The following is a 14,302-nucleotide window of genomic DNA, read 5'->3' on the forward strand; positions in this document are numbered from 1 at the left end:
AAGCAATTTGTCCGTGGTATACTTTCTTCCACTACTGCTGGTCCAGCAAGGTATGTAGGGCATTAGAAAAGGAGATAAATACTGGCAGACACAAATGTGGGGGTGAGTCATGGATCACATCTGGAATTGCTCAGTCAATAAAATCATTGTCCATGAAAGGCAAGTTTGCAGGTTCAAGTCTGTAACAACAGCTCTAATCCGTCAGGTAGTTTTATAATCTAACAATAAGTTCTCTAATTAATAGTGTGAATAAATCATCACTAATTGTAATTGGTTGTCAGCATAATTTATAGAAATAACCTGCAACAGTTGCTTCTGCCAATTGGTGTTTAATTTTACTCTTCCCATGTACCTGGAGGATCTACTTCATGATGGATTTTTTGAACATGATATGTTATTGCTAAACACATGAACAAAATCGTTACACCATTTGGGAATCCAACCACCAAACCCTTTGATTTATAGAAGTTGTAATAATCCGTTAAAATTATTTGCTTTGTTTGTCTTATGTTCATAAACAGTGCTAGTATTTCAGTTCGTATCTACCACACTGTCCATTTGCTATACTGTGCTATCAGTGGACACAGAAGGAAAAAACTGGCACTTCTTTTAAAATTTTGTTATGCACTATGTCTCATGTGTTTTGCATCTAAATAACAAACTTTGTTACTACTGAACTGTGAGAATCAGAGTTGGGTTACTTTGATTCCTTTCACAGTATTCATATGGACTGTTGAAAAGAAAGAAGCAAGAAAAATAGAGAAGTTTTCTGAAGTGTCAGATTATGCGATTATTTGATAATTGTCAGATATGCAATTGGTCAACTGAGGTATCAGAGGCGGGGGATCCACCAATTCTGGACAATCCAAGATTGCATGAACAGGAAAGGAAATATGGAACAAAGATAGGCATAAAATGAGGGAGAAAAAATTGAGGCTACTAAAACACAAGCTGTTTTGGAAAGAGTAAACTGTAACATATTGATAGGGAGCTGGTGTTGAACTAGTTTAATTCCTGAAGGCTATGGATATCCTGCATGAAAGCAACTGCTACTACTTGTCTACATCATTTTCAATATACAATTTTATGTTTATCTGTAGTTCAAGTCTTTTTTGCTGCTCTGCTATGAATAAACGACACACACACACACCGCACACTTTTATTCTATAATGGCAACACGACAAAGCACTCATTTCAAACAAATTACATAAATAGTTATTCTTTATTTATTAAACAAATATAAAATTAACAAATGTTTTCACCTGGTTCATTTCTGTTTAAAATTTTCCCTTTGAGTATTCTTCCACAAGACATTGTAAGGCACTTGAGATAAAAGACAGTTATGAATGTGTTTTCCTTGATCTAACACATCATCTTTATAAGACACCAACGTCATTAACATTACAGAACGTGTAATATTTTCGTCTTTCACTAAAGCTGCGGTCAATATTGAAACAAAATCAAAATACTTTGTCTTAAAAATGAAAACAGGAAAGAATATTTACAATAATTCGGCATAAATTATTATCTTCTGCGACGTCTCTATTACTACAGTATGATAAATTTTTACATACTGAATTTTAGCCACAGCAGATGTATATTAATTAAAAAAAAATTCACAAGGAATTGTATTGAGCACAAACATTGGAAAGGAATGTATAATTGAAAGATTAACAAAGAACCTCAGAACATTACTTCAGTCAGTTGATATTGCAATTACAATTTGTAACTCCAAAATGTCACACACATTTTCTGATTTCTGAGCCTAATCAGCACTTGACCACTTTGAAATATCACATGCTACTTGAGTAATTAACACTATGAGAACAGTTTATAAATCTATAACAGCAGAATCCACCACAGCATGAGGATCTAAATCTAATAGTTCTTGTGATGATAAATGAGAGCTTCGAAAAACCCCTCACCAGAAACTGGTAGGAATTTATGTGAGTGAAGGACTAAGAGTCATTCACCGCTGTGATATGAGCTTCCACCGCAAGAAGATATAAGCAGCAATCCTCAGTACAAAGAATATGGCAACCAGTGCAACAATATCAACTGTAAAGCTGGATTCCAACATATCCAGCTCATCTAGAGTGGTTTCAGGATTCTTGAAATGACAGTAAATCTGTGGGGAAAAAAAAAACATTTTAACACTTTACAAAATATAGCATTCAAGTTTTCATAAATATGATATCAAAATTAAAACACTGCTTCAAAAACAGTTCCTTAATATCTGAGCTATTTATTCAAAAATGAATTAGCGAAGTAGATATAAATGTAATATGTAACAGTGATTTACTATGCACTTCATATGAAAAACATTTGATGTTACCTGGTGGCACTCCAGAAATTCTCTGTTGTAAGCATATGTGGCAAGAGCTGTGCCTTCAAATCCATAGCGAATGTAGCTCAGATAAGTTATCCATCGAAGATATATTGGTATGGCATCAAAGCTTACAAAGAATCCAGAGAAAAGCAGGAATGGAACAGACATGACGGGAGCCAGGAAAACGCCATTCTGAAAATTTTTAAGACTATGAATTACTTATTGGTAACATTGCTTAATGCTTGTGCAGTTTTGTTAGTAATATCATATTTGTTGCCTGCAGAAGAAATTAAAATTACTTGTACTGGCTGTATTACATAGGAAGTTAACATTCAGCCCAACTGCTGCAGAATAAAGATACAAGCTCTGAAATAAAAGACAGTTACCACAACAAAAGGAACAGATTTGACTTTCTTGTTTCTCCTATTACAGAATTTTTATGCAAGGCACTCTTGTAAAGTAGTGAAGGGCTAATTTCTTTATTATTCTCACAAGCTTACTTTTTTCTTGGACTTTCTAATGGGCAGGACCATTACTTCTGCATAAATTTTTTGCAGAAAGACTTGCTGCCATCTTTAGGTCACTGTCACTTGATGATAACAGGAAGTTTCATTCGAAATAATCATTCAGTATCAGCAACTGAACCCATCAGAAGAGCCGAGAATAATTTAAATTACGTTTTTGGTGGTAAAGTCTCGGATCATGTATTTTCATACGGTTTGGAGACATTTTTTACCTTTTTTGTTTAATACATTTTTCTCTAATAACATTGGATTAACACTTTGGAGACCGGTCACTTACAAGAATATTGAACCTAGGAAACCAGCCATTTGTGCCATTATTTAAAGTGTCCTGCATACATATAATTGATGTACCTTGTAACATTATGTGATTGCCTTATCATTTTAAATCATTCACTAATCGAGCAGTCGCTCGGCAACAGCTACAGTTAGCAAATAATGTTGCGAGAATGTAAAAGGTGAACGACCTGTGACGTAACTTGTTTATTGTCGAAGCGCCGTCAGAGATGCAGTGAGTTATTGACTTTGAAACCCGCGGCGCGAAAAACGGACAGAAGAACACTTTTACACATTTTTTTTTTTTATGTACAAGATATTCTCGATGAACAGTTACTCATTCTTCTCTTGTCTCTTGTAACTTGTGTCGGACGCGCATGTCTTGCCGCCGCATTATTATCGTTAAAAATAATATTGTTTTAGTGTAAAGTAAATGTGTAATACCAAAAGTGCCTAGCAGTAGATTTATTGTGCGACGTGTATGTGAAAACGTCAAAGGAATTGTTTTCATTACGAGAAGTGCCAGTCAAAACGGCATCCATGTTAAATCCTTCATTGCAGTGTAAGTTCGTCTATTAATTTCATAAATTCAGAGTTAAATGGAACTGGTGTATGGACTATTTATTTAATATAGAATCTATGTCTCACTCCTTCATGAAGTTATTTAATTTTCTTTATGTTTCTGCCAAATAGAGAGTTCACAGTCACGAGTTCTTTCGTCGAGTTCGGACGGAAGTTGCATGCGGCGAAATATTTTCTCCGCGCCATATTCTACTGATAAATGCATGATAAACTACGGTCCCTTAGGAAATTCATGTTGAGCTATCCAAAAATAATTATATTTTAAATAGGCATTTACTCTCCTCTGCAATGCAACTTCCGACTGATCAGACGATCAAACAAGAAACAGCCGCACACGGTCGGCGTTCGCAAATATGTTTCCACCGCTGATTATAGCTATATGCTACAGCACAAAAGTAAACATATTGTTATAATTAGCGACTACGAACGGGGACATTTATAACTGTATGTTTACGTATACACATTACGTAAACATATTGTTATAAACTTGAAGAGAAATACGTACTAAAATGGGCCAAGCTTCAAGAATTATTTTTCATATTTACTTAAGTTCTTTGATAGATTTATCCTCCCAAGAAAAAATTGCGGTGTGTGTGTGTGTGTGTGTGTGTGTGTGTGTGTGTGTGTGTGTGTGTGTTATTAAAACACATGACATACATGTATGTGGGCAAAGCCACAGGAAAGAAACTAAACTTAATAAATGTCACTAATGACAGCTGATATTAATGAATTTTTGAAAAATAGAAGGTGCTGAAAAACAGAAGACTCCAAATAACAGAAAGCTTTTCAGTCTCTGATGGTTTTGCTTTTCTTGTATCTCCCAACCCAGGGTTTTGAACACCTTTCCTGCCCTGCTTCAGCAACAGCACATTCATGATTTCTTCGTATTTTATGTCTATCTCCAATTCCTGATGAAGAAACTTTAAATATTTCTCTTCCAGAACTTTCAAAATGTATTTTTTAAAAAATTATGCTTGCCTAAGATATGCTCCAGTTTTACGCATTTTGGCAGCCAGTATTTAGACATTCCTTCGGCTTTATCAACATAATCTACAATTGCTATACAGATTTTCAGTATCTGGAAATATCTGGGATATAAATGTTACAGATGTGTCTTTGCAAATTTGCTGTTATTAAGATATCCATAAAATAAATTATTGTAGTGTGAAACAATTGTGTGTTTGCTGCAGTAGTTTACTTACAAGTAGGCACTTACTTGTCAGATTTCCCTGGTACATACCTGAACATTCATTGCAGCACCAACAACTAAACCGACACTCTGAGCCACAAATGAAATTAGTAGACAGGCTCCCAAGAACATGGCATACCGCCACATTTGCGGAGGCTGTGATGTCATGTAATATACTATTGACACATAAATTACGCAGAAAATGGCCTGAAATAAAGTGACAGATATAAATGAGATGTTTTTACACATACACTGAGTGGCAAGTGTTTTTAAGTTGAAGAAAACTTAATCATACCTGGAATGGTATATCCGATATTGTGATTGCAAAGTAATAAGATCTTAATGAATACCATCTGTTGAAATTCTCCTTTATAAGGACAGGCATTTCCAAGGGAACTGCAAAAAAATAAAGAAATAAATAAATAAAATTATTACTATGTTTCCAAATAGCTATACTATCATACAAAATTTGCAAATAATTTCACTTACATGATAAAATGGTGATTGTCATGGAAGTGTACATCAAAAACAGCATGTTGAAGAAGAGAAATCCCAAATTACTGAGCACCTTGGCACCATCATTTCCAATGTCATAGTATAGTGCCCCAATGAGGAAACCCACCAAAATGTGGGCAAAAAGACGCAAATACATAAGTGTCTGCAAAACAAAAATTACCTAATTAATTCATGTTTTTACATGCTAATGAAATATTAAAGTAAAGTAATGATAGTTTTACTTGACATTACTTATTTTAGTTCCAGGCACTGTCAAACTCTGCAGTGTCCTTGGTGCACTTGGGTCTTGTGCAAGATCTAAAAACAAGTTTCTTGAAAAACTAAGAGAAGTCTGTGATGACATGAATTAGTGTGATAAAGGTAACAAACAATAGCATACTATAAAGCCCTTATTAATTGAAAGTTGCCACAGATACACATATTTAACTGGAACACGCACTGTTAGTAGTGTAATAAATTTTATTGGACATTAGGTGTGTGTCAATCAAGGCAGATAATGTTATACTTTCATGTATATGAATTACCATTTACAAAATTATTTTTCAGTCTGTTTTAAAGTGACAATAGCCACAAACATAGAATGGAAAAAAACTGATATTAGACTCATAATAATATTGTGTTAACTACTTCTCGTAAAGTCTAATCTAAACCACTAAGAAACAGTAGGGTTTGCCAGTCTGTACCTTTAGGAGGCACAACTCCCACTGCATCCAATAGAAAACCCATAAAAACTTTAATAACAGTAATCCCAGCTTTTGTGACCACAGGTTCCTTCTTCTTGAGAGATAAGAGGAAAAAGCTGGAGAGATGTGACAAGATACGAAAATGTCAAGTGACAAGCAAAGTGTAATAAATAAATAAATAGAAACTCTGACAACCATGAGTAGTTTCATAGATAGCCTTGCCTTTTAAGTTTTACAGCTCTTGGGCCTACAGTTGTTATTTGAGGATGAGTAAGTATGACACGTTGTACCATTCGAATGGTTGAGGTAAAAGACACTATAGATTTTGACAAGGATGTCATGAAGTTTGCAACTGAAAAGGAAAGGAAAATGATGGTCTAATAGCTTGTCAATGACAAGGTCATTAGAGACAGACCCAAAGCTTGGATTGGGTAAGGAGGACATGGAAATCACCTGTGTCCTTTACATAAGAACTGTCCTGATATTTATATTAAACAATGTTCAGAAACTATAGAAAATCTAGGCCTGAATAGGGATTTGAACACTAGTTCTGAATGTGACAGCAATGTTTCACACATAATTGCCACATGACTCAGTCTAACGAAACTTTGTAATTGGTATCAAGAAAATATCAGAGAGAGACATCTTAAATTAGCCTCCCACTTTTCCTACCTTCATTTATGTTTGTTAATTCTTTCCTGAAATTTTTTTATACATTAACATCTCAACAGCCACTGAGAGACAAATGTCCCACTTTTTCCTGAGTGACATTAACTGTGGATGAACTTTGATTCGGTGGAACCTAAACCACACAAATTTCAAAAAGAACCCATCTCTTATCAGAAGTTGGAACATAGAATCTGAAATGTGTAAGGAGTTAACAGAAAAGTAATCCCTCCATTACTGCCAATCTTTTCTTATCACTACATACACATACATACACACATCCTTGTTCCATAGATCATGAATATGACATTTGTAATGATGTGGAACATGTCACTTTAACATAAGTTTTCTTTAAACGAAATAATTAATTTTTTAAACTTTGATTACCTTAACTGTCAGATTTGACTGAAGAAAAACTATGTTAAATGCACCAACGTTCAAATAGGAAAACTAGTTTTATTCCTGAATTTCATCAGAACATCAACATATTATGAAGAAAGGTAGAAGAGCTGCTGCTTTCTTCAACAAATTTACCAAGTTCTGAAAAGACAGGTGTCCCATGCTTGAACACTATGTGACCACAGGGATAGAGATTTTTTTTATCGGTCTTATAATTGGTTTGATGTGGCCCCTCACAATTTCCTCTTGTGTCAGCCTTCACATTTCATTGTAGCACTTAAAACCCAAACTTCTCAATTATTAGTTGCATATTTTTCAATTTCTGCTTCCTCACCAAAATCTGCCAATAGGGCTTCCTCTATCTCATACAAATTATTATCTGATGTCTTAACGCACAGCCCTTCTTCTTGTTAAGGGTTTTCCTTGTATTCCTTTACTTCCCGGTCAGTGGAGAATCTCTTCATTTCTTCTCTTATCCATTCACTTAATTTTCTGCAGCATTCGATAACACCACATCTCAAATGCATTGATTCTCCTGTTATCTAATTTTCCCACAGTCTGTGATAAAATTTAGCATGTGGTCCCCAGTTTTGATATTAAGTTTGTTGCTAATATCATTCCTGCTGTTTCTTAATACTTTTGTCTGTCTTTGGTTTGCTTTCAGTCCACATTCTGTATCAATACACTTTTATTACATTCATACTTCCTCACTTTCATAGAGTATAACAACATCATCAGCAAATCTTATCACTCACATCCTGTCAACCTGAATTTTAATCCCATTTCTGGATCTTTCTGTTATTTCATTATAGCTTCTTTGATACACAATTTTAACAGTAGAGTCAAAAACTGTATCCCTGGCTTAAGCTCTTGTAAATCCAAGCACTTTTCTCTTAGATTTTCATTTTTATTGTTCCATATTGGTTCTTGTACATGTCATATATTTGCCCATTTTTCCCTATTACAGTTAGAATTTCAAACACATTGCTCCACTTTAAAATGTCAAATTCTTTTTCAAGGTTAACAAATTTTGTCTATTTAGTGCAAAAATATTACATAATTACTTCTGTTATTAAACTAAATATTCTTTTCTGTATGTGAATTCAACTGTAAATGATCATCATGTACTTGTATTTAAATACTAATTGTTTGTAGTTTAAAGTTAAGCAAGTGGATACCAGCTCCTTTATTGTAGGCATTAACAAACGTGTCACAACTCACTGATACTCTTAACATACCCAGTCTCTCCGGCTGAACAACAGTGTCCTCTTCAACACAATCCAAAACTGAGTGAACTGCGAAGTGGCATAACGTCGCTGTCTCACAGTTACACTGGGGTCTAGAAGTGCTGCTGTCACATTGTCTGGAGCTTTTTCACAACCTGTCAAGTCCACTGGGATTGCTACTGCCTGAGAATCTGTTCCTGTACCTGTAAAAATTACCACAATTTTCTAAATGCTTGAGATTCTAAAAGACTAATACATTTATTATTACATGCAAGCAGCTGCTGAAGTATGAAGGATGCTGTGGAATTTCATCTGACCATGGCAAGAAACATGAGAGAGATTTACATTTACAAAAAAAAATTAAACAAAAATTTCTTAGGATGCCTGTTACAGGTGTTTGCCCAAGGGCTCTTTACCCACAATATACCATCCAAATAACTGAAAAATTATTTTAATAACTTTAATGAATATAAAATGTTTCAGACAATTCCTAAACTAATTCATTCGTAGTATTCAACTATTCACAAATCTTATTAGCAAACATATACAAGATTTATAGCATTGGGTAGTTTGTCTTATGTCAGTTTTGTTCTGAAGAAATATACAGAACTCTCCTATTAATGTGAAGGAATACGAACCAAACTTATTTCTGTTAGCTTCCAGTCGCAGACAGGCACAACAAAAAGACTATTATATATTTTATCTTTTGGCCAAAAGCTGTTCTTCTGAAGTAGAAAACACACACACACACAACGTCTGTGTGTGTGTTTGTGTGTTTTCTACTTCAGAAGGAGGCAGCATTTTGTATGAAAGATAAAATGTATACCAGTCTTTTTGTTGTCCCTGTCTGTGATTCAACATCTCTCCTGCGAGTAGCAATCTATCCTTTTCATGTTATTGTTGTTATCCCATCCTGGGCTTTCTTCTATCAGCATTTAATTTACTTGAAGGAAGAGCAGCAACTGAACTGGGCAAGGCCCACAAATGAAAGACCTCCTGTATTAAATTGGTCTTTTGTAGTTATTTGGGCACATCTTACTTGCAGTGTTTTACCCTGTCTCCCTTTTCTAATTAATAACTTATCTATGATTGCTGGGTAATTTTGTCCTATATTTATAGCAAATATGTTTCTAGGCCTTACAGAAATTGTGTTTCAAGAATTATTGAAATGTTTTACATGCAGAAAGAAATTTTAAGTCCCCTTGCTTCTCCATTATGACTGTCAATCTTGAATAAACATACCACATTTTTATTTATTTTACATATTTATTGATCCAGCCATAGGCAATAAATATTGTATGGATGTTGTCCAAATGGATATGAAAATTTTATGTGTAATCATTACAAGAAAATGAAACACATAAAAATATGCATTAAGCAATACACACAAAGTGATACAATACATAGTAATACAAATGAATATACATATTGCTTCAGTTATTATAAATCCATATACCTCTACTTTTAACTTCCCTAACCAGCAAATCCCTTTATACACAACAATGCAAATGCAAATATAATGAAAATAATAAGGGGCAAAAGTCAGTATATTTGTTTTTGGCTTAATACAACCATTATCAGAACAATATTTTTGGCCATCATAGTCATACACCAGGTAAAACTATCGTTCAGGTAGAATTTTTTATAAGTCTGATTTAAATTTATTTTTATCTCCCTACTTCCTGTTGTAGACTGGCAGTCTGCTGCAAGGTTTAACAATGATATGGCTCTATTGTTCATTATGTATGGAGTGATGTGCTGTTTTGGATATTGTAACTACGAAAGTCAGCATTGTTCTGAAAATTTTCCAAGTGGAGCAATCAGGCTGAATTGAGTTTCTGTGCAAATTTTTTACATGGTCATTAGAATTCAAGTTGTCATCACTGTGGATCCCAGCAATTTTGCAGATGTACTCTGTCCATGGCTTTGTCATGCAATTTCTAATTGTGGATGAACAGGAAGGACTGCTTGTGTTAAAGATCTGGAAATGACTAACCACAAAAAATTCAAAGTTAGGCTTATGAAACAAATATCCATGAAGAGCTCAACTGACTGTTCTATATATATATATATAAAAACCTTCAATGGAGTCTGCTTGTGTATTACCACATGGGCAGTGACAAGTAGCTCCTCTGCCAATATGCTGAAGATCTCACCTAGCTATCCACAGACTGAAAGTACTCTCTGACTCATGTCCACAAACAGATATCCATGGCCTTATTACCACACACACACACACCTACCTACTGCAGTATCCCAGTGCAGTACCCCTCAACAAATTGGCTGTAGTGCACCACATTCAGCCTCCTGGCAACAGTCTCACCACAACTCAGCCACTGGAAAACAAACACACAAGACTCCATGTCTGTGGCCGATAAACGTAAGCATATTTACCTGCCAACTAATGGAAAGCAAGTCATAACACCACAGTGCCAGTGTCATTCTAGGCAGCATCACAATCGTGGACCTATTACATGTGCTTGTCACATGCTGCCTGGAAACTGTTCATATATGCTTCCACCAGGCATGTATTTAACAAGCTGCCCGGCCCGCAGCCAGCCAATCATTCCTCAAGTTTCAACATGATTCGTTCTGTGAGATCCAAATCAGCTATCTCCACAAGCAGCTAAACCAGCAGCACTGTTATTCGTAGCCAGGAAGGATTTTGCCTGCAGTACACTCCACGACCTGTTACGCCATCACCACACAGCTGCCTCCCACCCGCTGACTGTGGCCTCACCAGACACCATCAGCCCTACATCGAATACACTCGGCTGTCACCAGGTGCACTGTGCTCAGTACCAATCACTGCACCATGGGACCCAGCACTTATGAATACTGTGAGACAATCTCACTTCAGTGACCAAACCTAGACTCTGTATGAACCTCCTTACTGGTGGATACAGTGTAACCTTATGTCTTGTTGACTAGAAGGGAGTCTTTATTTTCCTATTACTCATGTTCCATGTTATTGATTTAATAAACTGTTGTTCACCATCACTGGTGGCAAATCAATAAGTATTCTCCCCTTGTGGTCGTGGACAAAAAAGTTACCACTACTCACATATCTAATGACAAGTCACAAAGTAGTGGTCCACTCATCATTCACAATCAGCCAGAACTCGAACAACTGAAACACATCCTCCTTCAAGACTTTGACCACATGCCTTTGATCTGTGAACTGAGGACTATCCTACTCAGTAGTCTGCTCCACCTTTCCAAAGTGGTTTTTCAAAATCCACACAACCTACACAATATCTTTCACTCTGCCAATGGCACTCCAGCTCTCAATCCCCTGTCCCATATACTTGTGGGAGAATCAGATGTGAAACCTGTCCCATTCGTCTCCCCAATAGCTCATATTCCAGCCCTATCACTGGCATTTCTTGCTCTATGAGAGGTAAGGAAATCTCTGAAAGAAGTCACACCTTGTACGACATTTGCTGAAATCACAGTACATCATTACAAATGGGTATGATCATGAACATACTATCTACCAGATGAATGACCACTGCCAAACTGTAACCAAGAGTTCCTCTATCCAATTCCCCCCCCCCCCCCTTTGTTACCATCCCCATTTCACTTTTCCATTTGCACACCAGCCTCACACCCCCATTTTTCTACTACACCCCCCCCCCCCCCAAATAAGGGGTTGCATTGGATCAATATTTGTGAGGATGGCGGTTCAAATCTCCATCTGCCCTTCACTGGTGTACCCTTGGAGATTTCTTGGCTGAAATGATTGGGTGAATCGCATGGTGATGACAGGGGTAGTTATGGGTAAAGCTGAGAAGGCCTCAACGAAACAGAAATCCTGAGTGTAGAGGGAATCAGTTCTTACATGCCCAAATTGAAGCTTGAAATGTTCAGTTCCAGTTGTCCCTGCAACGAAAGACTCCACCAGCAAGATAGCCGAGTACATTCATTGGTTCACCGGCTGTCAGACACCTTCACCTGCCCTTCATAAGTTCCAAGACTCCACCTATTGTCTGTCTCGTATATATTACAAACCTAACCACCGAGGATGCACCATACTGGAGTTTTATACTTGTGCTCCCACTGAAATGATTTCTGGTCTCATGGAGTAGAATGTTCAGCCTACATTCTTGCATTAGGTGTAACATTTACTGTCTTCAACACTTCTCATCACTAACCCCCAGTATACCAATATCTGCCATATCTTGTTATGACTGAACACAATTTCTCCTAACATAATGCTCATCAAAAATTTATTATTTTTTTTACTATCGGCATAGTGAATCTTCATCTTTTCACAAAATTTTTGTCCTTTGATGTTCAGGTTCACAAACAAATTTACAACAGTCTTAAAGCTTCTTATAACATTCCCTAGCACTAACTTTACCAGCAACTTTCTAAGTCTATTTCACACTGTCTTACCAATCAGGCAGTTCCCTGAAAATGTCTGTTCCTGTTAAACCCATCACTTCCACAACAACCACTTCATCAAGAATAAGTGTCCCTCTGGTGCATGAATATCCCAACATGTTACATAAGCAAATCTCCTGCCATGTACTCTCATGTTCCTGGTGATTCTTGTAGTGTTATTACCCATCCACAAAGAGGAATTACCTTTTATGAAGATGATAGATTGCTACTCACCATAAAAATGACACAATGAGTAGCAACCTTTCATTTTCATAATATTGTTGATATTCTAATCTTGACTTTCCATTGTCTGAGGAAATATCATTTTAACACACTAGCACCCTAAACTTCAACAGCTCATATATATCTTCCCCTATAGATTCACCCACATTTCAAGATACCCTTAAATGCAGAATATCCTTCCCAGACTCTTTCTACTGCTTCTGAGCAGTATTTCACTTCCTTCCAAACCTTTATATCCTGCTTATAATCCCTTACTCAATGGTTTATACACTTGTGAATGATGCTGGTGAAAGATCTGCCTCATGTACATTCTTGGCATCTCCTAATCTAGTTTTATATAAAAAAAAAAGCCTTGTCATGTATGCTGCAGTTATGTTCAAGCATTCTACATGGATCTACAAGAAGGCTTTCCACTCTCCAGCAACCCCTCTTCCTTAAACACTCACTGTTTGTTTCTTAATTTCCTCTTGTACGCTCTTTTTCCTCCTCCTTTCCTTTTGCAGAACTATCTTTGTTTTTAATGGCCTCTATGTGAGCCACTTTTTCTTCAGTCTGTGTTCTGTGATGCTGCCTTCCAAGGTTCCTATGTCCATCAGCTTTTTATCTTAAGAGAACTGCAACTTTACTATGCATATATCACAATTTCTGCTGGACCAATGGTGGGGGATACCACTAAAAATCATGAATGTCCAAGGAAGAACAGGAGGCACAAGAAGATTTCCAGTGCTGTAATATTGGCTTGTGATAGTATTCAACCTGGTCCACAAATGGTTGTCAGAAAAATCAAGGCAAGCAACTGAAAAAATGTGCAGTTTACAAATATACTTACTGTGTCCATTCTTAGCTATGTCATTTGCAATATATGGTTGAAATAGGTTAATATTAGTCCCAGCAACAGATGTCGCTGGTTCGCCATTGGACTCCTGTGTTTGTCCATTGCTTTTCTCCAGATTTTTTGATTTATCCAGGATGTTAATATTAGAATTATTTAATTTCTCATCCACTCCTGCAATTGGTGGGAACGGTGTGCCACTGCGAATGTCATTTTTACCATTCCTTATTGCTGTCACCAATTTGCGAATGTTGTCTCCATATTCTCCACATGACACCTCAATTACTGTGAACAAAAGTAGTTATTGAGGATTTATGAGTACTGATGTTAAACACACCACGTTATTAACAAAATTATGGATCTCAATCACTTGAAATAACATATTTACAAGCTTATATTCACTTAAAACAAAATACTTAAATTTAAAAGAATAATATTTAAGTTATGCAATGTA

General features: G+C 36.1%; 1 protein-coding gene across 2 annotated transcripts in view; it reads right to left on the reverse strand.

The window, feature by feature from the left end:
- Positions 1–1,203: 1,203 nt before the first annotated feature.
- Positions 1,204–14,302, reverse strand: part of LOC126091891 (ATP-binding cassette subfamily G member 4-like) — a 311,475-nt gene continuing 298,376 nt past the window's right edge. For both annotated transcript variants that reach the window (XM_049907187.1, XM_049907186.1), the window contains 7 exons: positions 13,846–14,133; positions 8,400–8,590; positions 5,387–5,555; positions 5,193–5,293; positions 4,949–5,104; positions 2,336–2,521; positions 1,204–2,128 (listed from right to left, as the gene is read on the reverse strand). In XM_049907187.1, coding sequence (XP_049763144.1) covers positions 1,970–2,128; positions 2,336–2,521; positions 4,949–5,104; positions 5,193–5,293; positions 5,387–5,555; positions 8,400–8,590; positions 13,846–14,133 — 1,250 coding nt within the window. In that variant the 3' untranslated portion in view covers positions 1,204–1,969. The remainder of the gene's footprint in view (positions 2,129–2,335; positions 2,522–4,948; positions 5,105–5,192; positions 5,294–5,386; positions 5,556–8,399; positions 8,591–13,845; positions 14,134–14,302) is intronic.

This window comes from Schistocerca cancellata, chromosome 7 (assembly GCF_023864275.1).
Source record: "Schistocerca cancellata isolate TAMUIC-IGC-003103 chromosome 7, iqSchCanc2.1, whole genome shotgun sequence".
In the NCBI taxonomy this organism is placed as follows: Eukaryota; Metazoa; Arthropoda; class Insecta; order Orthoptera; family Acrididae; genus Schistocerca; species Schistocerca cancellata.